Source organism: Drosophila sechellia, chromosome 2R (genome assembly GCF_004382195.2).
Source record: "Drosophila sechellia strain sech25 chromosome 2R, ASM438219v1, whole genome shotgun sequence".
NCBI classification, from domain to species: Eukaryota; Metazoa; Arthropoda; class Insecta; order Diptera; family Drosophilidae; genus Drosophila; species Drosophila sechellia.
The window spans coordinates 2,984,959-3,006,281 of NC_045950.1; the positions used below are offsets into that span (position 1 = coordinate 2,984,959).

General features: G+C 43.2%; 4 protein-coding genes, 1 long non-coding RNA gene and 1 pseudogene across 6 annotated transcripts; 3 read left to right on the forward strand and 3 right to left on the reverse strand.

Annotated features, from left to right (window-relative positions):
- Positions 1–26: 26 nt before the first annotated feature.
- LOC6607880 (ras-related protein Rab-2A) lies at positions 27–2,619 on the forward strand. Its single transcript, XM_002032598.2, has 4 exons — positions 27–203; positions 690–849; positions 1,492–1,828; positions 1,889–2,619. The coding sequence occupies exons 1-4, from the start codon at positions 158–160 to the stop codon at positions 1,985–1,987; spliced, it is 642 nt and encodes a 213-aa protein (XP_002032634.2). The 5' UTR covers positions 27–157; the 3' UTR covers positions 1,988–2,619.
- Positions 2,620–3,137: 518 nt separating this feature from the next.
- LOC6607881 lies at positions 3,138–7,785 on the reverse strand. Its single transcript, XM_002032599.2, has 5 exons — positions 5,762–7,785; positions 5,239–5,348; positions 4,632–4,813; positions 4,337–4,577; positions 3,138–4,272 (listed from the first exon to the last, which is right to left on the reverse strand). The coding sequence occupies exons 1-5, from the start codon at positions 7,766–7,768 to the stop codon at positions 4,128–4,130; spliced, it is 2,685 nt and encodes an 894-aa protein (XP_002032635.1). The 5' UTR covers positions 7,769–7,785; the 3' UTR covers positions 3,138–4,127.
- An 879-nt stretch (positions 7,786–8,664) lies between these two features.
- On the reverse strand, positions 8,665–19,046 carry LOC6607882. 2 transcript variants are annotated; one of them, XM_032714182.1, is made up of 2 exons: positions 18,270–19,046; positions 8,665–9,551 (listed from the first exon to the last, which is right to left on the reverse strand). In XM_032714182.1, the coding sequence occupies exon 2, from the start codon at positions 9,182–9,184 to the stop codon at positions 8,684–8,686; it is 501 nt and encodes a 166-aa protein (XP_032570073.1). In that variant the 5' UTR covers positions 9,185–9,551; positions 18,270–19,046; the 3' UTR covers positions 8,665–8,683. The 2 variants fall into 2 exon arrangements, with proteins under 2 accessions (XP_032570073.1, XP_032570074.1); XM_032714183.1 differs by lacking the exon at positions 18,270–19,046 and adding an exon at positions 10,958–11,270.
- LOC116800685 lies at positions 10,399–12,251 on the forward strand (annotated as a pseudogene).
- LOC116800290 lies at positions 14,471–14,947 on the forward strand. The gene is made up of 2 exons (XR_004361220.1): positions 14,471–14,558; positions 14,610–14,947. It is a non-coding gene; the product is annotated as an uncharacterized LOC116800290 (long non-coding RNA).
- A 531-nt stretch (positions 19,047–19,577) lies between the features above and the next one.
- On the reverse strand, positions 19,578–20,873 carry LOC6607883 (zinc transporter ZIP1). The gene is made up of 2 exons (XM_002032601.2): positions 19,841–20,873; positions 19,578–19,764 (listed from the first exon to the last, which is right to left on the reverse strand). The coding sequence occupies exons 1-2, from the start codon at positions 20,850–20,852 to the stop codon at positions 19,724–19,726; spliced, it is 1,053 nt and encodes a 350-aa protein (XP_002032637.1). The 5' UTR covers positions 20,853–20,873; the 3' UTR covers positions 19,578–19,723.
- Between the last annotated feature and the right edge of the window lie 450 nt (positions 20,874–21,323).

Sequence of the window (21,323 nt, forward strand, 5' to 3'; positions counted from 1 at the left end):
AGCCCTGGCCGCAAACTGGCCACACTGTCGCCAGACAGTCATCATAAATACGAACAGATTGGAAAACTTACAAGAATTGCGTATTATCTGTGGCATTACGAGATCATACTTTCTAAAAACTAAAACTAGCTTACCGTAACCCCCGTCACAAGCAAACATGTCGTACGCGTACTTGTTCAAATACATCATTATCGGAGACACAGGTGAGTGCAAACTGCGACTCCCTTCGAAACGGAATGGCCAGTGAAAAGTTCGCCATTGTCAGGGAAACAATCTGTAATTGCAAACAACACAACAAAACAAAGGGCATCGCATTCGTAGGGGTCGTACCAGAAAATCGGAAAATTGGGGTTTCAGGTGGCCCCAAGTGAAAAGTTGATACCATAAAATCAAAAATGCGTCGGCAGAAAAATATTCCTGGAGTCGGTGGGCCGAAGGAAAAATCAATAATACCATAACAACGCATACAGGCGTTTGCTGCTCTCAGAGTTTGTGGAGCGCGGGGATCAGCCCACACATAAAACCTGCTTCTGACTAACCCAACCACCCCCTGTAATTGAGGGATTCCGCCCCAAAGAGCCACGGGCTTATCAGCACTCTGCTTTTCGGGATGTCCAACAGCTGTTGGCATTTTCCAGCCTGCCCCACCTTTTCCCCGCTCACTTACTAACCCTTTTCCGTATCCGCAGGCGTGGGCAAGTCCTGTCTGCTGCTCCAGTTCACGGATAAGCGATTCCAGCCGGTGCACGACCTGACCATTGGCGTGGAGTTCGGAGCACGAATGATCACCATCGACGGGAAGCAGATCAAGCTGCAAATCTGGGACACGGCTGGCCAGGAGGCTTTCAGGTACCTCTTTTCCGTCCATTTAGTGTTAATACTCAAGATGGGAAAGCTCAGATTACTCCCAAAATTGAACTGAACAAATTATTGCAAATTCGTATCCAAAATCCCAAGTCTAAGTCAGATAATAAATTAAAAGACGCAAGCTTTTTATTTATATTAAAAAAAATAATTTAAATAAAATTCTTACTTAATTATTCAAAATAATAATAATATAGGTTGATCGATCTGTTAGTAAAGGGCTTAATAATTTTTATTTAAAAATTTTATTTGTTTATTTTCGACACATTGTTGATAGATGTTTACACCATCCTGTATTTTGGAAAGTATTAATTGTATAATTTTTTATTTTCTGTAGTATAAACTTCTTATACTTTACTTAGAATTAAATGTTAATCCTTACCCGGAGGATAACATAACATATTACATTTTCTTTTGTACTTTATAATTAAGATACCACTTGGTCTCATTTATCTTTATCACACATTAGGTTAAGTTCAGAGGAATTACTGAACGATTCCTTTTGAAACCTTAATAAATAGAATACTACAGTTGAAAAAAAAAAGATGGAAATTTAATTATTATTCTAATAATTTAAGCACTGTCATTTATATAACTGTATTCTGACGCAAAATATTTTTTGGATAGATCTATCACACGTTCTTATTACCGCGGAGCTGCTGGCGCCTTGCTGGTGTACGACATCACACGACGGGAGACCTTCAACCACCTGACCACCTGGCTTGAGGATGCGCGTCAGCACTCAAACTCGAACATGGTCATCATGCTGATAGGCAACAAGAGCGATTTGGATTCGCGGCGTGAGGTGAAGAAAGAGGAGGGCGAGGCCTTCGCCCGCGAGCACGGACTGGTCTTCATGGAGACTTCTGCGCGCACAGCTGCCAACGTTGAGGAGGCTTTCATCAATACGGCCAAAGAGATTTACGAGAAGATCCAAGAAGGTGTCTTCGACATCAACAATGAGGTAAGGAAGAAACATTTTCCTTGGGAACTTCTTGCAATTACATTATTATCTCGTTACTAGGCAAACGGCATTAAGATCGGCCAACAGCACTCGCCCACAAACCCGTCGCTGCCAGGAGCCGGAGGAGCAGCTGGAGCAGCAAACAGTGGCTGCTGCTAGGAGTAAACTGCAGATGCCCGCTTGCAATTCTGGGATAGGCGCAGCCGCTTCTGTAAAAGCTACTTTAGTGACTAACTAATAGAAGGTGGTTGAAGGAACAGATTTCTTATTTTCTATCTAAACCGTAACTAACCACGTAAACATAGCTACCACTAAACTAGCAATTGGACACTAAGCTAAATGTTAAAACCATCAGACAGTTACAAGAAACACATCTCCTTGTTCAGCTACGTTTTAATTTACCAAAAGAAACCAAAAGGAAGAGAAACCAGAAATAAACCAAAACCAACCACATTTGTGTACGTGAATGTCGTGCGTGATTCTAAATTTTATAAAGTTTATTAAAACATTTTTAAATGTTTTATGCATGTATTTTGTGTATATTGAAGTTAGTTCGCCAGTTACTTCGTGTAAAATCGATAGTTATACATTGGGATTTTGACAAAATGATGTGTAATATATGAACAAAAATCAAACTGTGTGAATTTTCATTGTAATTTGATTTCAGTGAGGTCCAGCCTCGCAACGCTGCGCCACGCCCCTTTTTGCAATGGGTATCTGCTCCGCTTCTCTATACATACATACATACATAATTAAATATATTAATATGTTTACGTTTCCTTCTCAACGCATTTGCTTTGTCTATTTTGTTGTGCAATCCGCTTAGTCTTTATACATACACTAGAAAAAAAGTACTTTAACAAAATATACAAAACATGAGGGCCGAAATGGGGTTATATAATTTACACAATCAACACGCATTAACAGTGGTAACTCGAAATGCTGCGATTCAATGATCAATTTAGTATTTTACGAAGTTTATATATTTAATTAACGGCGATTGCTAAGACAAAACGAAAGATACAACTGTAAACGTAAATCAAATTATTTATAATATTTGTATTTGCCCAACACAATGCGGAATAATAAATATACATACTTATTATTAATATAAATATATAAATTGAATCGGTACTTACCATGGGTTTATTAATCAAGTGATAGTTAACAACTAATAAGTTTAGTTTTTTGGTGTCTAGAGAAAGTCGAGGTGCCAGTATTGCGCCTTAGTAAACCTCTATTGTGTAATAATTAAACTCTATTGCTTAAATGCAATTTTATGAAACGAAGACAGGCAAACAATTACGCATTAGTTTAGTTTAAACCCTTTTTTATTTAGTAAGAGGCTTTCGGTAGATAATTGTTTAATTAATGTCTTGTAAATATTATAGAATGGTGAACCTTTTTTTGTTTATGTACATATTTGCTAAAGTGTTCTGAATCAACAATTTCCAGTTTCTATGTCGGCTATATAGGGCTATAGTGTCGCATTTACTTAATTTTTTAAATGTGCTTATATGTTAAAACATTTTTTTACTACGGAAATATACTACTAGAAATATTTTTGTATTTTTTAATAATACTTGAACTTTTAAGATATTACATAGGTTTGTTATTTATTTCTGAATATTATCTGTGTTTTGCCTAAGAAAAAGTTTTCCAAATTGCAAAAACAGGTTTTTCGCTTCAACATAAACTATTTTTTATACCATAATTTGCTCAGTTGATTTTTTTTAATTTGAAAACTTTCCGGATCCGTGACGTTTGATGTACAAACAAATGCTCCAAAGATTTTATTGTGAGATTTAGATTGATTGAAAATGGTCGCTTGTTATTGCATACGTTACATAGATTGTTGTTTATTGTATTCCCTTTAATTAATATTCGTACGAAATGTAAGGCAATTAAAACTATTTTTCTAAATTTTGTAAAGAAGTCAATTGAGGGACCCGTTTGCACCTGGCAGTGATGCACTGCATTGATATTGATTGAAATTGAACAGTTTGTCTAGACATGAGTACAAGATGCGGTTAGTAATTGCCCTAGTGCGGTAAGTATATGTTAGGTGTATATTGATACTTAGCTACGATTAGTCAAGTCAAGTATAGTCTTACGGGCTAGAGCTTAGGAATAGGCTTAGTTTCAGTTACAATTCTGCTCTGATTTTATGGCTGCAACACCATTTGACATAAGAAACTCGTTAACATTTAATGCTAGTCCATTATTATGCTACAGTTCGGATTGGTAGTACCTCCAGTTGCCTTCTACTTGCGGCGTTCAACAGTGCAATGTAAGTAACCTAGTGTAAAAGTTGAGCTTTTTTAGTCTCTAAGACATCACTATCACTCTCCTTAGGTGCTTTCTTCTCACAGAACTCGATCAGATACGAACAGACACCGGAGAGTGCGATAAATATTCCAGCATAATAGAAGGTGTCATCCCATCTGAAAGAGGACAAAGCGAGGTCAGACGACCCGTGCACAGACTGCAAAATGCCGACCAACTCACCTGCCCGTATACTCGTATATGACGCCTGCAATAGGGGGTCCTGCGATCATTCCTACTCCCTGAACCAGCAGCACCAGACCGTAGGCACACGTGAAATCGTCCAGATCCACAATACTGACCAGAATGCTGGGCGTAAACGAAAAAGAGCTGGCGAACGTAAATCCGAAAATAACGCACATGACCATCAGGCCCATGTAGTTGGTAATCAGCAGGGGCATGAAGAACACAGACGCTCCGCAGACTGAAAAATATGTCGTTGATAAATTGAAAATGTGACATAGTCCAAGCAACTCACCCAGCATGCACAGCGAGTAGCATATGTTGATGTTCATCCAGGGCAGATCCCCCAGATAGCCAAGTCCTATCATGCCCACCGTTTGAGCAATGCCGACATCCGAAATCAACTCGGCACTCTGGCTCACGTCGTACTTGTATTGCTTCATGTAATCGGGAAGGTACAGATAGGGGATAATGAACCTGTGGAGCGTGCCAAAAGGTAGATTAGCCGCTGATTGAGCAGAGGAGCCTTATCTGGCCAATGTTGAGTTTGAATTGATTTCAACTAGTTTTCTTATCGATCCATTAGGGTTCTCGGACTCCGCGTTCGTGGGGTAAGATAAACCATGATCTTGAACAGCTAAGGGGGCCTACTAACTAAACTGATCGATAGCGTTGTGCTTGGAATTTCACCGCTGTTGGCCAACAATATTGTTGTGCAACGCTTTTCGTTTTCGAACAGCTGCCAAAATTGTTTGCGACGTCTTCTGGCAAATTAACAAATTCACGCGACGGCTTGGCGCATTTGTCTATTAATTTTAGCATTTATTGCGCCCTGAGTTCATGCTCAGCTTGGGGCCTTTGCCAATGAAATCGTTTCATTAATATCACCAAAGAGTACTCACCAAATGAACAAAAACAATGTGGAGAGATTGAAGAGGGCGAACTTCATGTCCAGAAAGAGGGAAAAGTCAAAGATGGACTTCATGGTGTCCACGAAGTTGTCATACCAGGTCTAGCGGGAGAGAAAGGATATTTAATTATTGTTGTTCAATTAAATATATTCTTTTCAAGATTTTTGATTACTTGTCACTGCTCTTATCTCTACTTGATAATCAATTAATACAAAAATCTAGGAAATGTACTTAGTCAAGACATTCATTACAAAAGAAATAATAGTTGTGACTTGTAAACTGAACTATCAAGAGATTATCATCTTTCAAGGTACCAATAACTGGCTCGGTTTCTTGCGTAGGCAGAACGGAAATCGGAGCGGTCACCTTATCAGCCGTGAAAAGTATGTCTATGTGGTCCAACTAGGCGACCATACAGAGAGGCAGCTGATAAACAGCTTTGAGCATTAACCAGCTGGGGCTGTCGCCAAGCGACCGATTGATAAGGGCGGACCAAGGGTCACGGTCTACTCACATCTTCCTCCTCTTTGGCGATGGTGGTCATCGAGTTGCGGTAGATGTTGGGGCAGGAGGAGGCACGCAGCCGGTAGCGGTGCGTGTTTAGCATGGCCCCGCGGTAGTGGATCGAGTTGCGGTGAATGCGCATGTCCTTGAGGAAGTTGGAGTTCCGGATCGAGATGTTGCGGCGGAGGTTCGATCGGTGGTGGCTGGGCTTCTTGGAGCGCGATAGCCGGCGGATTCCGGTGATGCTGTCCAGGCGGGCGCGACGGGTGGCCAACTCGCTGTTCACAGACTGCTCCTGTTCCGGAATATCGATGACGGTGTGCCTGATGCTCCTGTTCGGCTCCAGCAATGCGAAGGTCTCGTCCTTCGAGTAGTAGCAGTGCATGTCCTCGCTCAAGATGTCCACCGAATTGTGTCGCAGGCCATTCACCTTTAGGTTGGAGATTGATGGTGTTGTATGCTTGGCCATGAAGATGTTTTCGTTAAGCGAATACCGGGAGCTGGCGTGCTTCTGCGTGAGGTAGCCTTCGTCCGAGGAGCGGAGGGAGCCATTGGGAGTCCCACCAGTGGAGCGCTTTTCCGATGGAGACAGCGTCTCGATGGAGGCCAGGTAAGCCTTCTTAGCTTCCTCTGCCGCCTCTTGAGCTATTCCGCCCATTAGGGTATCATCGGGCGAGCCTATCACGGCAGTCGATGGGGGATAGGCACCTGCTCCCGAGGACATGGAGAGCAGGTTCTCGCGTGACGGCGCCTCCGCACCCTCCTTGTGGCGTAGGGAGCGACGGCTCAGGCTCTTAACCTCGCAGATGCTGTCGAGCTCTTGAGTGCTCAGGAAGGTGGGCAGGAAGATCTCGCTGCGGTAGCGCTTGAGGGCGGAGTCCAAGGGATCGTCAATCTGCTGGTTGGCTTCCGTGTTATTCTTGGTCACCAGCGAGTCTAGCACGGCCTCCTTTGTGATGCCGGTGTCCAGCAGCTTTTTAATTTCCTCCAGGCACACACTGGAGTTGGAGAAGGTGGTGACGCTTTGGGATCGACTCTCTAGTCGGTTTTCCTCGATCAGCCAGTCGGGATCGCGCATCAGGGCGCCGCAAACGCATGCGTTGAGCATGGTGCCGCCAAGGATTAGAGTGGCTCCGCGCCAGCCGTACGATTCGATTAGATAGGAAGTTAGGCGGGCGTAGACAAAGGTCCCGATGCCGGTGCCCGATGCTCCGATGCCGGTGGCGAAGGTGCGCTTCTTGTCGAACCAGAATGCAATGGACACCACCGCGGTCACGTAGCCGATGCCTAGGCCCAGTCCCGAGATGATACCAAAGGTCACCATGAGCATCTCGATTGAGTTGCAGAACGAAGACAGCGCAAACCCAAAGGCAGAGACCACACCGCCGAGGATGGTCATCTTTCGGCAGCCGTACTTGTCCACCAGATTGGACCAGATGGGTCCCATCAGCAGGGGCACGGAGAAGAATAGCGAGGATATCCAGGCTGTCTTGGAAGTGGACTCTCCGAAGTAGTCCAGCAGTTCCACGTTTATTAGGCCGAATGAGAAGCTCAGTCCGTCGGCTATAAGGGACACGACCAGAGAGGCGAACACCACCACCCACCCATATCCACCGTCGGGCATCTTGGGCGTTTTCTTCTCCGTGGAACTGGAGTCGATCGAGTCGCCGGACTCGTTCGAGATCAGGCGTTTGCGCCGCTTCACCTGCCCGTTTCCGTTCATCAGGCACGTCATGGTGCCGTCCTCCAGTTCGATGACACTGCTCCTTACCACACGGCTGTGTCCCGCCCCATCCGTGAGTTCCTCTACGGAGAGGTTGCAGAACGTGACCTCCGGGAAGAGGTCGTGCTTGATGGCCTTGTGTAGTGGCGTGTTGGCCGGAGCAGGCGTGAGAGGCAGCGCCTGGTAATTGGAGGCGTCTCCGTTTTGGCTCTGGTTCTGGCCATTGTGGTTGTTGTTAGCCGCCTCGCAGCTGTTGTTGTTGGAGGCGTTTAAATCCGACGCTAGCTTGGCCATGTCGGAGTCCCAGTGATCGTGTTGTTGTGTAAAGGGTTTAGCTACGTCTATAAAAAGGTTTGTAAAATTTGCACTTTCTTGTCCAAGCGATTATTGGAAGTGAACACAATTTGCATTAGATTTCAGCATAAATTTTCTTAAGTAGGCGGTAGGTAAATATTCCCTCTCTGTTGGTCAACTGCAGTGCTTAGCTGAAAGATAGAGACAGATGGAACTTAGCGCTAGATCGACTTGGTAGCATCCCATTTCCCCTTCTAAACTGCAGTCTGCGGCTGATCAAACCCTTTTCCAGTTAATAATCTTACCAACATGGCACTTTATGTTTGATTTTCTATACCTCGAATATTTATGTATCTAAATGACCAATTTCGCGACTACAACAACATCTGCCTGAAACCATTTCGTTGAAAAATCCGCGCAGAAACTGTTTGCTCATTTGGCAATTCGTTTATTTGGTTTTCGAGGCGCCTTCAACTTGACCTCAGGCAAACAGAAAGCGGACCATTTTCCGATTTTCAGCGAGCATTCCGAGAGAACCGATCCGAGAGAGAATGGCTTTCTTCTTACATTAGTCCCAAAACAAAGTGCGTCACACTTTGAAGGCGACGGCACCTGATGTCCCCCAATAATTATGGTATTCGAAAATGAATATTCTCAAACCAATTCTGTTTTCGTTCCCCTGAAACGGACGTCTGCGGTTAATTATAGACGGCTACACAGGCTGAATAGGGAAGAATCCTCAACGATCGGACTCTCTAGTCACTAGTTCGAATCTAAGTAGGGTTTATCCCTCCGCGGTTCCAGTTGCCCCACTTACCCGATTGTAGTTCAGGCAATGCTCTCTTCGCACGCCAACAGCCAACTTCGTTAACGAACAAATCGAATCGGTGATCTGCGGATATTGCGGATATATTCTTAAGATTTCACTGGCACTAGCTTCACTGTTTCGGCACCGCCGCCAATCAATTCACCATAATTGCACAGGTCTTCAGTTATGTTTAGCTCGCTCAGGGTGCGATTCGAGTGTTTATTCAGGGTGGCGGTTTTGTTGAAAATTCTTAGGCGCGGATCGCGGGGTATGTAGTGCAGGAACACCTTGTTCGACTTGCCGCTGTTGTTGTAAGTACGGGGATTGTTGTTCTGTCCCTTGTCGAACGACTTGGCGCTGGTGGTCGCGCCCGATGCGGATGCTGCAGATGTTTTTTTGCCTGCACGATAGAATGACTTGGACCGAAGGTCGTTCATTAAGAACGTTAGGGGGTTTATCACAGGACAACGGAGAATATATTGAGCGATAATTGACGGCAACTGGCGGCAGTTGCTGGTGGCGTAGCTGCAGTTGTGTCTGTTGCAGTTGCAGATGCAGTTGTTGCAGTTTGTGCTGCCGGCTAGCGGATTTTGCCCTGGCAGCCACATGCGGTACTTTGTTTTCGCGGAAATCAAACACTTTTCGATTCGATGCCACCGATGACAACTAGCGCGCCCGGCTAGCTCGAACAAAAAATAACAAACACAAATCGAACACAAATCTGGGCCTCACTGGCTTCTCCGGCTACTCTGCCGCTCCCCGTGTCAAGTGCGCGGCGCGTGGTGCGGAGGCGGACTCGCAGGCATTGTATATATGTATATCTTAGTATCGACGGAGGGACGACCAACGCGGCGTATGATTAATTCGTCTCTGGTGGTGCAACTCAATCGCTGCTGTCGCTGTTCTCGCCTCCTCGCTGGCGCCTGATAATGATTTATGATCCTCGTCCTCAATTAGCAGCCTTCAGTGCAAACGCTGCAAGAGGGGCAGAAGTTAGTTTTGATTCATCTGATAAATGACTTAAATGCGAGCTTAAACCTATAAATATGTATGTTCAATGCGCCCGGATTTCTCTGCTCTGCGAAAGTCCCACAAAAGGCGAAAGATTCACGATGCTCTCATCTTATGTTTAAGTGCTCGATTGACTAACAATACGAGACTCGTATATGGAAGTATGGAATCGAGATAGTGTGTTTTCAAGGGGAATTACGTTCCCGGGAACAGAATTCCTCAAAGAGGGGAGTTGGAAGGCATGCGCGACATCACATCGTGTTGCCGTAATCAATTATTGTAGGTCAATTTTTAATAGCAATTAATATATGTTTTATTTATAATCAAAAGGAATTTAAGCAAACAGTATGAATGAGTTATTATCAACAATGAAGCCTACAAACATACAATTTTTTGTCTGTTGCTATGGTAAAAGACCAACAAAAGTCAATTCATGATTCGATTTTAGAAATATAAAGTCTGCATAATTTGAGTTATTTCATACGGATATACTTTTGTCTTTGGCAAATTTTGAATGGAAATTAGGCAGTATTATTCAATGCCAGTTTGTATTTGAATTTGAAAATAAGAAAACACGTTTAGCTCCGCACTGTTTTATTTCTGCACAAGCGAGTTCCATTGTTTATTTTATCTAATGAATGAAACTAATTATTATTAGATTGCAGATAGGTGAGTGCTAGATTTGCGTAGGAGTGTCTTTGTACCAGTAAATCAGTTGAACATAAATGCCATCGGATTGTATAAAAATGTTAAAATATTACCGAATTTATCTATCTATCTCAGTTATTAGTTAGTTTAATAACTAAGATGAATGCGAGCTAATGAGCAAACATTCCATGAAAGTGTAGGATTTTAGCTGCACTCCCATATCATTTAGAATTGTAAATTCCTGAATGTATCTTCTAGTATACAGAGATATCTGTATCCTACCAACTGATCGTGGCTCTTGAAGTTCAACGTTCGATAGGCGAACTGAACAGGGAACCTGAGTAAACAGGGAGCAACGTGCTTTATTTGCCGAGACTTCCAGTTCTAAAACGCGACTGTCTGGCCAGCGACTGCGACTTTGGGTAGACAACGAAATTGTCCCTTATCGGAAATCAAATTCGGATCACGATTACTGTGAGTACATAGATCATCATAGTTGGATTGTGAGCGTGTGGGGCGATAGCGATTCCCAGGCGAAAAGTGGCTGCCTATCTTTACAATATAATTGGCAGAAATGGTTTTATTTGTTGCTATGCGATAAGCTAATGTCCCTCGAATCGGCAGATTGCACAAAGTAGCAAACGAAAATTCAAAATGATAAATTAGGCTAACTACTTTGCATTATAATCTATTTTGGCCTCATAAAGCCCACTTGGCATTACGTTTTCGTTAATCTCGTTCCAAACTAGTCCAGCACCATCTACTGCGCCCCGTGGCATGCAACACTCTTCGAATGCACTCGCGGTTGGAGCAGCACTTTCACTTTGTAGAGCACATCGTGCTCGAAACCTAGAGTCCACATCTCGCTTAGTCCGTATTTACACAACAATGGCCGAAAACAAAGGAACGCATTAGGAGCGCGCTAGACAGCCGCCAACGTAGCCCTCAAGTCCACTCGTCCCGTGTCCGTACCGTCGCGTCCAGCACATTTCGGGCTGGGATGGAAGAACAACAGACCCGCAGCTCGTCGGAAGAGCGACTAAACCTAAACCCACTCACGCCGCTGCCGGCGTAGCTATCGCATGCCTTAATCTAATAAATTCCTTATCAAAGAGCGTCGGAGTATAGTATTTGCTCTATCTGGCGTTTGTGCAGCCGCAAGTACGCGGTCGAATGCTCGTAAAGTCGGTTTGTAATGACACACGCGTCGGCGTCTGTCAACATGCCAACCTTTTGTGACGCCCGCTCCTCGGATCTTTTGGCAGTGGTCAGGTTTGGACTCGCAGCCTGCCATTCCGACAGCCGATAGTATACAAATCATGTGATTGTGGGTAATTGCCGTTCTAGTTACAACAACAATGCCGCAGACTACAGAATCAGACCAACAAACCCAGCTGAACACCAACTAGTAGTTATAGTTGAGTATTTAACAAATATAAATATTGCCTGATTCCCAAATTTGATATCTTTATCTCACTGTCCAGCAGATTAATTCTTTACAATTTCTAAAGATAGAGTGTACTAGTTTCATTGTAAGAAACTGATTTTGTTGGTATGATAAGAACTATTCCTGCTTAAATTGTGTCTTCTAACATTTGACAGCTCGAACTATTTTTGATCTGGAACAATCCGCCTTTCACTTAATCATTTGCTTCACATAACTTAGGGAACTGGAGGATAAGCAAGTAGTACGTTTTGGGCACATAGTTGGCTCAAATTGCCTATTATAATTACGGCGATAAGACCGAATAACTTTCTGCGTTGTTCTTCAGGTTGGTTGATTATGAGGCAATTCCATTGTACGTTCCACAAGTTGGCGATAAGTTTTATGGCACCCGAATTTAACGCAGTGGTTCCATTCGATGCTGACCTAGGCCATCGCAGTTGCGTTATTGGTCTGATTACTGTGTATGTGGAGGGCTCAAATAAGTGGAGCTGGGAAAACCGAAACGTTCATATAGCCGATTTCGGCCTACAAATAAAAGTTTGGCTTATCAAATTGGCTCTAAATGAATTACACTTCTTTGATTGTTTGTTTTGATTGTACACAGAGAAGATGCCTTGAAGTGAACTGAAGGAATTAACCCAATTTACATAATTCGACTGCCCCCCTTTACTTTTCAATTGAAAGAGTTAAGGGAATTGAGGCAAGGACAAGCTGGTCACCTTGAATCGAATTGAGTTTGCTCTTCTCAATCGCTTTCTGTATTGCCCATTAGAGTGTCAATCCAAGGAGGGAATATGGACCCCACCTTGTCCTTTGAACCCTGCACTTTGTGCTGCACACATCGAAGGAAAGTTCTAAAGTAAAATATATTCTCAGGTCAAAATAGCAAAAAACCGCTGGCTAAAATGGCTTTTATGTGTGCTCAACTTGCCAACATCTGATGTCGGTTTTTCCAGTCCGCTTAATTGAGGTAGATAATTGATAGTGGGTTCAGTTCTGCCAGAATAATACTGGTGGCGATTGTTAATTGATTTGCGGTTTGGACATTTTGCTTGCTGTGCGGGTCTCACGACAGATTCACACAACAAATTGCATTCGCTTGTCGCACAATACTACATATCATTTTAAATATCGGTTTAGTAAGTATTTTTATAGGTAAGTTAAATGAACATTTCAAAAACAGTGAGTTCACATTTGCATAAAGGATGGATCGGACAATCTTTATATCTATAAGTTTTCTTTCTGTTTTTTTTTTTTTTTTTTTTTTTTAGGAAATGGAAAATGTAATTACACCCATTACTTGTCCAGTAAAGGGTAAATATGTTGAAAAGTTTTTAAAAGAAGGAAGTGTTCTCGACCCTATAAACAATATATTCTTGATCAGAATCACTGGCCATATTCGTCTGTCTGTCTGTTTGTCTGTATATACATACGTCGAAATCTCGGGAACTATAAAAGCTAGAAAGTTAAGATTAGGCACGCCGATTATACTATTCTACTATTTTTCTTCGCAAGTTTCATAGAAAACCCAACAAAATATTGAAATTTGTCCCAGTAACTGAGCGAATCTGAATCTAAAAATGACACTTGCATTCTCCCTAGTTTTTTTTATGTACTATATATATTTATATATATGTACATAAGGAAAAGAACGCCTTCTCCTGGTGAAGCATTACTTAAATGTTTTGACTTTGGCCTTCAGTTTTCTTACGGAGGCTTAGTTACTGCTACCATAACGATATAAATTACACCGTAGCAGAGAAAAATGCCACCTACGCCTTTGCCGAGACCACTTTTGATTTGGCTGATGCCGCAATCTGAAAGCTCGACACGAAAGCCACCGCAAAAAGTCACAAAGGAGGTCGCTGGTTGCATTTAACCAACAAAGAGTGCACACACGTTTCACACACACAGGTGTCGTTGTGCACAGGCACACACTTTCGGCGTCCTTTCATGTTTTATATTTACCATTGGGGGCACACAACAAATAGCAACAATAAGCTGCATCAGCAGCAATGTCATCCAAAAGGAATGGCAAGCATATGTATTGGTGTTCGCATTTAAAGGATAATTATGATTTTCGCCTTCAACTTGACTAACTTTCCGGTCACACAAACACTAGGACAAAATGTCCCTTATTGATTTTTCCCCAGCTATAAGATTTATTAGTTTTTTGCCCAGAGTTGTGTGTGTTCCCCCAAATGTGTGTGTTTGCGGAGGCAGGGGATATGCAACACGAGACTATTGCCGAAAAAAAATGTTGCAGATTATAGCTAGTTAATTAAACATAATAATTATACATATTTGAAAGTGTTAGAATTCACTTCGCTTTATGTATAATATCTCAACTAAGGAAGATGCCTGTCTTACTTTCAATCTAAGCAGTAAAAAGATACAAAACTAATTGTATCCGGTTCGTCGGGACAATTCTGAAACTCAATTTCCCTGTGTGATTAGGGGTACTTTGAAAAATTGCACAAAATTGGAAGCAAAACAAAAGTCTTTGTTTTTTTGACACTCTTTTCACTGCCTTTTGTTTCCTTGCAGCCTTTTAAAAAGCGCAACTTGGCAAAAAGCGGACATTTGGCTATGCGTGTAAACAACTTCAAGGCTGGGGTGACTTTTATTTTCCTAATTCTGCTCTTGACACGGGCTTTTAGAACGGAGCTGAAAAGGTTGAATGTGAAATGCAATATGCAAACAAAAATGCAAATTGGAATTTAACAATAACGACTAAGATTTAGCGCTAGAAGCAATTAATTCGCATTTAAATGGGCAGAGTGATCGAAATGAATGCGATGAATTATTTATACTGAAACCGCAATCAATAAATCTATCTGCCCACACCATTCAATAATTAAGAAATCATTAATCAGGTAAGTGGTTCAGAACTCTTGAGATCGAGAATTAAAATCAGTATTTTTTAGATCCAGATAAGATTCGATACAGAAAGGGAACTTTTGCCGCACAGTGCGGGAAAATGGGCGGCAAGGTCGTTGGACGAGGGCATGATGATGTAATTGCGAAAAGTTCTCTTTGCGCCAAATTTGCGAACACAAATTTATCAGCGCGTCACGCAGTCTGCGACTTGTGCGGCGGATGTTTACTGTGCCCATCATACACTGAAAACAAAAACGATGATGTGCTTCACTTTAGTACATATCACAGCCGGTACATTATGACCTTTTTTGCCTGCTTACTTTACCTGTTTGCAATTAAGTATTCAATAAACAATATGCCTTTACTACAGCTTTAAAGTTAAAAACATCTGACTCTTAAAAGATATGAATCGCAAGCTTGCGTCACTTTCCTCACTTCACCCGATAGGTTCACACAACGCAGAGATATTACTTGCTTTGTGTTGAAAGTACACTTCATACTTCATTGTATATATTTTATATTGTATATTGCTCTTTCTGAGTGTCATTTGGGATTTTGGGTCATTTGAGTATCGCTGATCATGCGACAGCGAGGAGTAGTGAGTGGACTCTGGCTGCTCGAATTGCTCCACTTACGCGCAAATGTATCTGGTGGCGATAAACTCGTTCCTTTGTCAACTGTGTTTACTCGTTATCTTGGACCCGAGTCCAATAAACAAATCGGCAATGAGCAGCCAAAACAATCAATGCAACTTAGTAAGAAAATCACTTGTTGGCTTGGAAGTTCCTGCACTCGACAGTTGTTGCTCTTCTCGAGTTTGAAATTGGACTGACTGAACAAGAGCGGCTTCCCTGCCCTTTCCTGCCGCCACCGTCTCCCTCACTCGCCTTCCCCGTCTCGCTCTGGCCACTGGCTGTGCATCGGGAGTTTTCAATTTCGAAGTGCCCGACGTGCTTGCCACCACTAAACACTTCTTCGCTTCTGCCTGTTTGTGTTCTTTTGACGCAATGGAAATTTACCAGCGACATTATTAGATGCCATCGCATGTCTTCAGTTTTGGTGTTTCATCCGGCGCATTTCATACTTCAGGATTTAGGGGAGGGAGACCTCAACAAGTAGGGAAGCCGAAGATGGTACACCCTTTCTGCTGCAAGCCTATGAGTCCGATTTTGATGCACTGCAGGAAAATGTTTGCAGTGTAGCGACTAGAATGTCACATATACATATGTATACATAAGAAACTAACTTGAAGATATTGAAAAGATTTTGAAAATGTAAGAAAAGAATCTTCCTCATTTCATGCTATGCATATCCTCCATTATATTAAACAATTGAAACTGCTTTATCCCAAGTACTGGTGGATTGTTCGCGTGTCCGAAGTGAAGTCTCTACAGGATTAGCCACAGAAGATGAATGCCATACTTGCATGATGACCTCATTCGAAGGCTTCGTGTTGGGCGATGGGGGAGGTGATAAGTATGCAGTGGCTATTCATCAAATGCGATTAATATAAATATATTCATCAAAACAGAGCCACGAATCAAATGCAGCTCTGTTGCTCTGCATATTCCCATCTTATACGCTTAAATGTCAAACAATTAGAAATGTTTGCATTCGACCCACGTAGTGCGATCTCGAAGTAGATAAGATAAACTTAGATAGGGAGAGACGAATAAATTAATTAGCAACTATTTTATTCGTTTACGAGACTGTGTACTAGAAGTGTATCTTCTCAAGGGTCAACAACTTGGTCTCGTGACACTTTGAATATGCCCTGCTAAATTTAAGAGATCAAAGAAAGTCCGAGAGTATGCATGGGAAAACGTGGATGCTTTGCTTGGGCCAATTTGGATGATAATTGCTGCATGTGAATTTATGGAAGTAAGTACAGGGCAACTAATGAAGACTCTTTAGAGCAATTAGCATCGTTAACACACTTGCGATACAATTCGCCGCTGCGACACACTCGAATTGCAGAACCGGTTCTGGGCTCCAGCTCCGCGATTCGCGGATCAGGCAATCAGCTGTTGGACTGCTCTGCGTTCACTGCTGACACACATTATGCGGCAAAACAGATAGGTAGGCAGCGAGGCAAAATAATAATAATAATAAATGCAAAGGTCTTACCGGTTTTGTCAGCTGGTACATACAGATGTTTTCGGGCTTCCCCGCTGCCCTGCCCACTGCCTACTGCCCACCAACTCCAAACCGCCTCAGCCGATTGAGGGTCAATGGCTTCTAAGCCAAGCCATCTAGACACATTTCGCTTCGGATTGCGTACAAATCAAGAAGCCGCGAGCTCAAGGACGCCAGCCAAGAGAATGGTTTTCGGTTACAGCAAATCACATTTGCAGAACGCCAAAAGAACCCAAAATCGAAGCCAAAAAAGCGTTTGCATATATTCAAGTATATATATGTAAGTCAAGGCACTTCATCTAATATCAACAGCCACACAGAGGAAAAAGCTATATTGCTATTCTATGATAAATAAGGTTTGCTTTTGCACTCAGCATATCCTTCTTCTTTCCAAATACACTAGCATGGGTAGAGACCTCCAAAGGATTTAAAATTCTCTAATTTGAAATTGGGCGTGAGGTATGTACTTTTGATTTGGCAATTACCTATCAGTATATCACTCAAAAACTGCACAGTAAGTAATACCTTTTATAAACCTCTAGAAGTTTCCGTTGCAGACACAGAAAGTCAGTGTCACGTAAATGATTTCAGTTTCTCGAAGTACATGTGTAACTATCCATGTATGTGCAGCCCAATCCAATAGATTTGCAACTAGGTGGGGTTGGATGATGCCGAAGACAAAGGCAGTAAAAGCCAAATGACTGGAGCAGCAAAATGGCGAAATGGCCGAAACTGTGCTACAGTCACTGCGGTTTACCAGCACCAGCATCCTCTCGCCGTCGTCCTTCGGAGCCACCCACCTCAGTCCACCCTTCGGCTTATGTAAATGGAGCAAGTGCGGAGGGCGGGGAGGCGAGCTAAGTCGGAGCCCCAAGTTTTGGATTTATTTTTCAGAGTGCTTGGGATTGAATTGTGTGGCAACAGCCGCGATCCCATTGCGGTAATAACTATTGGTTTCTTTCGCTGGTAATACAACGTGGGCTTATGCGCGCTTCCTAACTTCCCATGAATACGTAAAATGATCAGGGCTGTTATATACCCTACTGAAAAAACGAGTATGAAAATGGCATGCCCGTAAACAGCACTCTACACGCGCTTTGTTGGTCTTATCTGTTGACTCACTACACTCGGTACTCGAACCACTTTCGGTTTAAAGAAAACAATAAATATGTACGTATGTTATAAAATCGTGTCTGTTTTTTGCATACTTTTTCAACGGAAAACGTAAGTCCACCAATCGTGCCAAAATGAGTCCAAAACTACCGACCTATAAATAGCCCCCACTCGGTCATAGAATCAGAAGGTTGTGCACGAAAATAAATCAAAAATTGTTAACTCATCACAGCTATATCTAGATAAAACCCAAAGCAAACAAAATCTTATCATAAATTTAGACTTTCTAGTGGGAATTACGCATTACTTACACATGTACATATATATGTGCAGGAAGTCCATATGTGCAAACATTCATACATACATATACATATGTACATAAATACCGTTCACAAAATGCAAACAGGGTCAACGTAACCCCCGAAATATAAAGCACGCTTTGTTTAATCGCTTCTCACCTGATCTCTCTGCTGAGTTGGTGGATTCGTGGCTCCTGGGCTAAATTGCAACCATTACTGGGAGTTGGTCCTGTGTCATTGCATTATCTTACATTATAGGCTGCACATTAAAGTGATTGTAGTTGTTGGGCAGACGAGTATTACAAAAATACAATAAGCTCGCTCTCTCTTTCGTTTCCGTTGCGTATGGCTCTTCGTCGAATTTGTTAGCTGTTGTTTTATGAATTTCTGCCGCCCGCCTTGCACAGTGGGATGAAATCGCTGCAGCACACGTCCAAATCAGCTGGCTTATATATGTATGCACGATTTGAATTCGTTGCGGGTGACACTCCAGATTGCCAAGTTGCCAAACACTCTTTATAAGCGATATTACGCACACTCAAGTTTCCGTGGAAAGTTATTATCTATCGGCTTCGCCCTTGGTCACGCCCACTGTACGGGAGTTTCGATTTTCTGCGGGGGAGGTGGGGCAGTGACAACACCGCTCGGCGGCACAAGTTCAACAGAAAATGTGGGGCGACCGGAGGTCGTATAAACAAAAGCACAGTGCACCCGAGTGCGGAAATCGCAGCTGTAAGGGCTTTAAATGCACGCAGGAGTCGGGAATCGGGGAGAAACTCTCGATTCACCCAATCGCCGGATTTCAATTGATTACTTAACGCGCTCTGTCGCGAGAAAAATAGGCTATCTGTACTGCCGCGGCCCTTAAAAATATAGAAAAGTCGGATAGTTCACCGCACAAGCACCGCACGACCGTTCGCACTCCAATTGGAACATCATCTGACCGTTGCCGTAACAGCGGCTGTTAACGCAGCCCGTCGGGGGTGGAAATTTCGATAGCATGTATCGAAATATGAAAGAATTTCACTTTCAGAAAAAAGAGTTATATAGACTTACAACGTGATTCGTCATTAAATATGAACAGTTAAAGCTTACTTAAGACAGTTAAACAATTTAAATTTTTATGCGATATGAAGTTATCGATAGTGCCCGCGCACGATTAATGTTGTTTGGGTACTGTTAGCGTGAAACACTGTTACGTTACCACACAGATGTTCGATTAAACCCTCTGTTAATGAGAATGAACCGCCAAATTTATCGATAATTTTGGGTTTGAAGCTGTCGCGCAGAAAGATCGAAATATATTATGAAGAGGTGACTAAGTTATATGCATGTACGCTCTTATACGTAATACATTAAAATTTATAAATAGTTTGAAGAGCATAAATAGCTTCATATAATGTATTAAATTTAACGTAAATAATACACATATTTACATATAAAACTAAATTTTTCGATTTTATCTGATTTAATCACATATGGTTATTACATTTTTAATAATTAGCGTTGGAAAAGATTTCTGAGAAACCTTTACAGATTCCAAGGGAATCCCTTTATAGACACTTTTGTTGTTTCCTCTATAACTTGATAATACTGGAGTGGCGTCACACTTGCTAGGAACAGGTTAGGCTGTCATCACCCTCCGCTTCGTCAGCTGTAAAAGGGACAAAGAGCGGAAACGGAAACTATTAATACGGTCCTACCATTGATGTCAAACATTTATAACTTACAAAGAATTTGAAGACCAAACATCAGAGCGAAACCAGCCACGGCGGCTATAAGGGCCCTCCATCCGGCGTGGCTCTCAGTCAGGATCTCGAAGAAGACCACGTACAGCAAGGTTCCGCAGGCAATGCCCTGGAGAATTCCGGATGGCAGACTGGGCTGACCCGCTGCAACCTGCTGGCTGATGCCGAGGCCAACACCAATACCGATGGGGGTAACAATGGAGAAGGTCACCAGGTACAGGATGGCCAGAGAACTGCGTGCGACCAGAAGCTCCATGCCCACGCAGAAGGCCAACACCAACTTGTGTGCAGAGACCGCTCCAAACATGAACCACACAGTGCTCACAGTGCCCTCCAGGCCAATTGCCATGCCCTCGAACAGTTCGTGGAGCGACAATGCGAGGATAATGCCCAGCCCCCTGGCAGAGGATCCATCTTCCGCTGGCACGGGCATGTGCGAGTGGCCGTGGTGATCCTTGTGCGGCTGTGGCTCCGTATCCTTAACTTCCACTTCTTCCTTCGCCTGTGGATTGAGGAGAACACTGTTCCGAATGCTGCGTCCTCTTTCGAAAGCCAGACTGGCCACCGACTCCTTCCGACTAAGCTTCCGCTGGTGGTGCCGCACGATGCTGGTCATTAGCTCGTCCAACGCGTACATCAGGAAAAAGCCCGTGCACATCAGCATCTCCGCCAGGGCGAAGGGCGTCTTGGCAAGCGAGCCGCATTCCTGGAGCGCTTCCACCACCTCTATCACCTCGGGCAGCATGTGCAGGAAGGTGGTGCAGATGAGCACTCCGCCGCCGAAGAAGAGTAGGCACCGCACCACCAACGACGAACGGGTCTCCTCCGGACTCGCCTTCGTCCAATGGAAGCACCTGTTGAGGACGTAGGGAAGGCTGCCGCAAAGCACGGTGATCACCACGAGCACCACCATGGCAACTATTTTGGCCACCAACAGCGCATGGTGATCCACGTCTTGCGTTTGCTCCTGTAACATAGTTGCGGTAGCGTCCATCTTCACCTCCTGAGTTGATAGCTTCGACTGGGCTGGCTGGAACTCACAACCAGGCTAATGGTTTATATTTCCAGTCATATATCAGCGGGAGCCGATTGAAATCTGATCGCTGATTGATACGCGGATTCACGGGCAGACAGCGGGCAAGCCTCGCAGCCTAGTATTGTTATCTAATTCGCAGTCCCCTGGACAGGTGTCTCTCATCGGCGCACCAATAAGCGAACCATAGTCGGCTGTTCTTTGCGAATTTTATGATTGAGGGAAGTTTCGTAATGAAGTTTCGGAAGTATTTCCCTTATATTATTATTATTAATACACTGAGATAATTAATTTTTCCATTCAAGGCGGGCTCATCTTAGGTTTATATGGTAAGGGTTGTAGGAATGGAATTGAAATCGCAGCCCATTTAATACGTTAAAAAGTATGTTGAAAAGAGTTTAGCTATATAAATATTCTGGACCAGGATCAGAT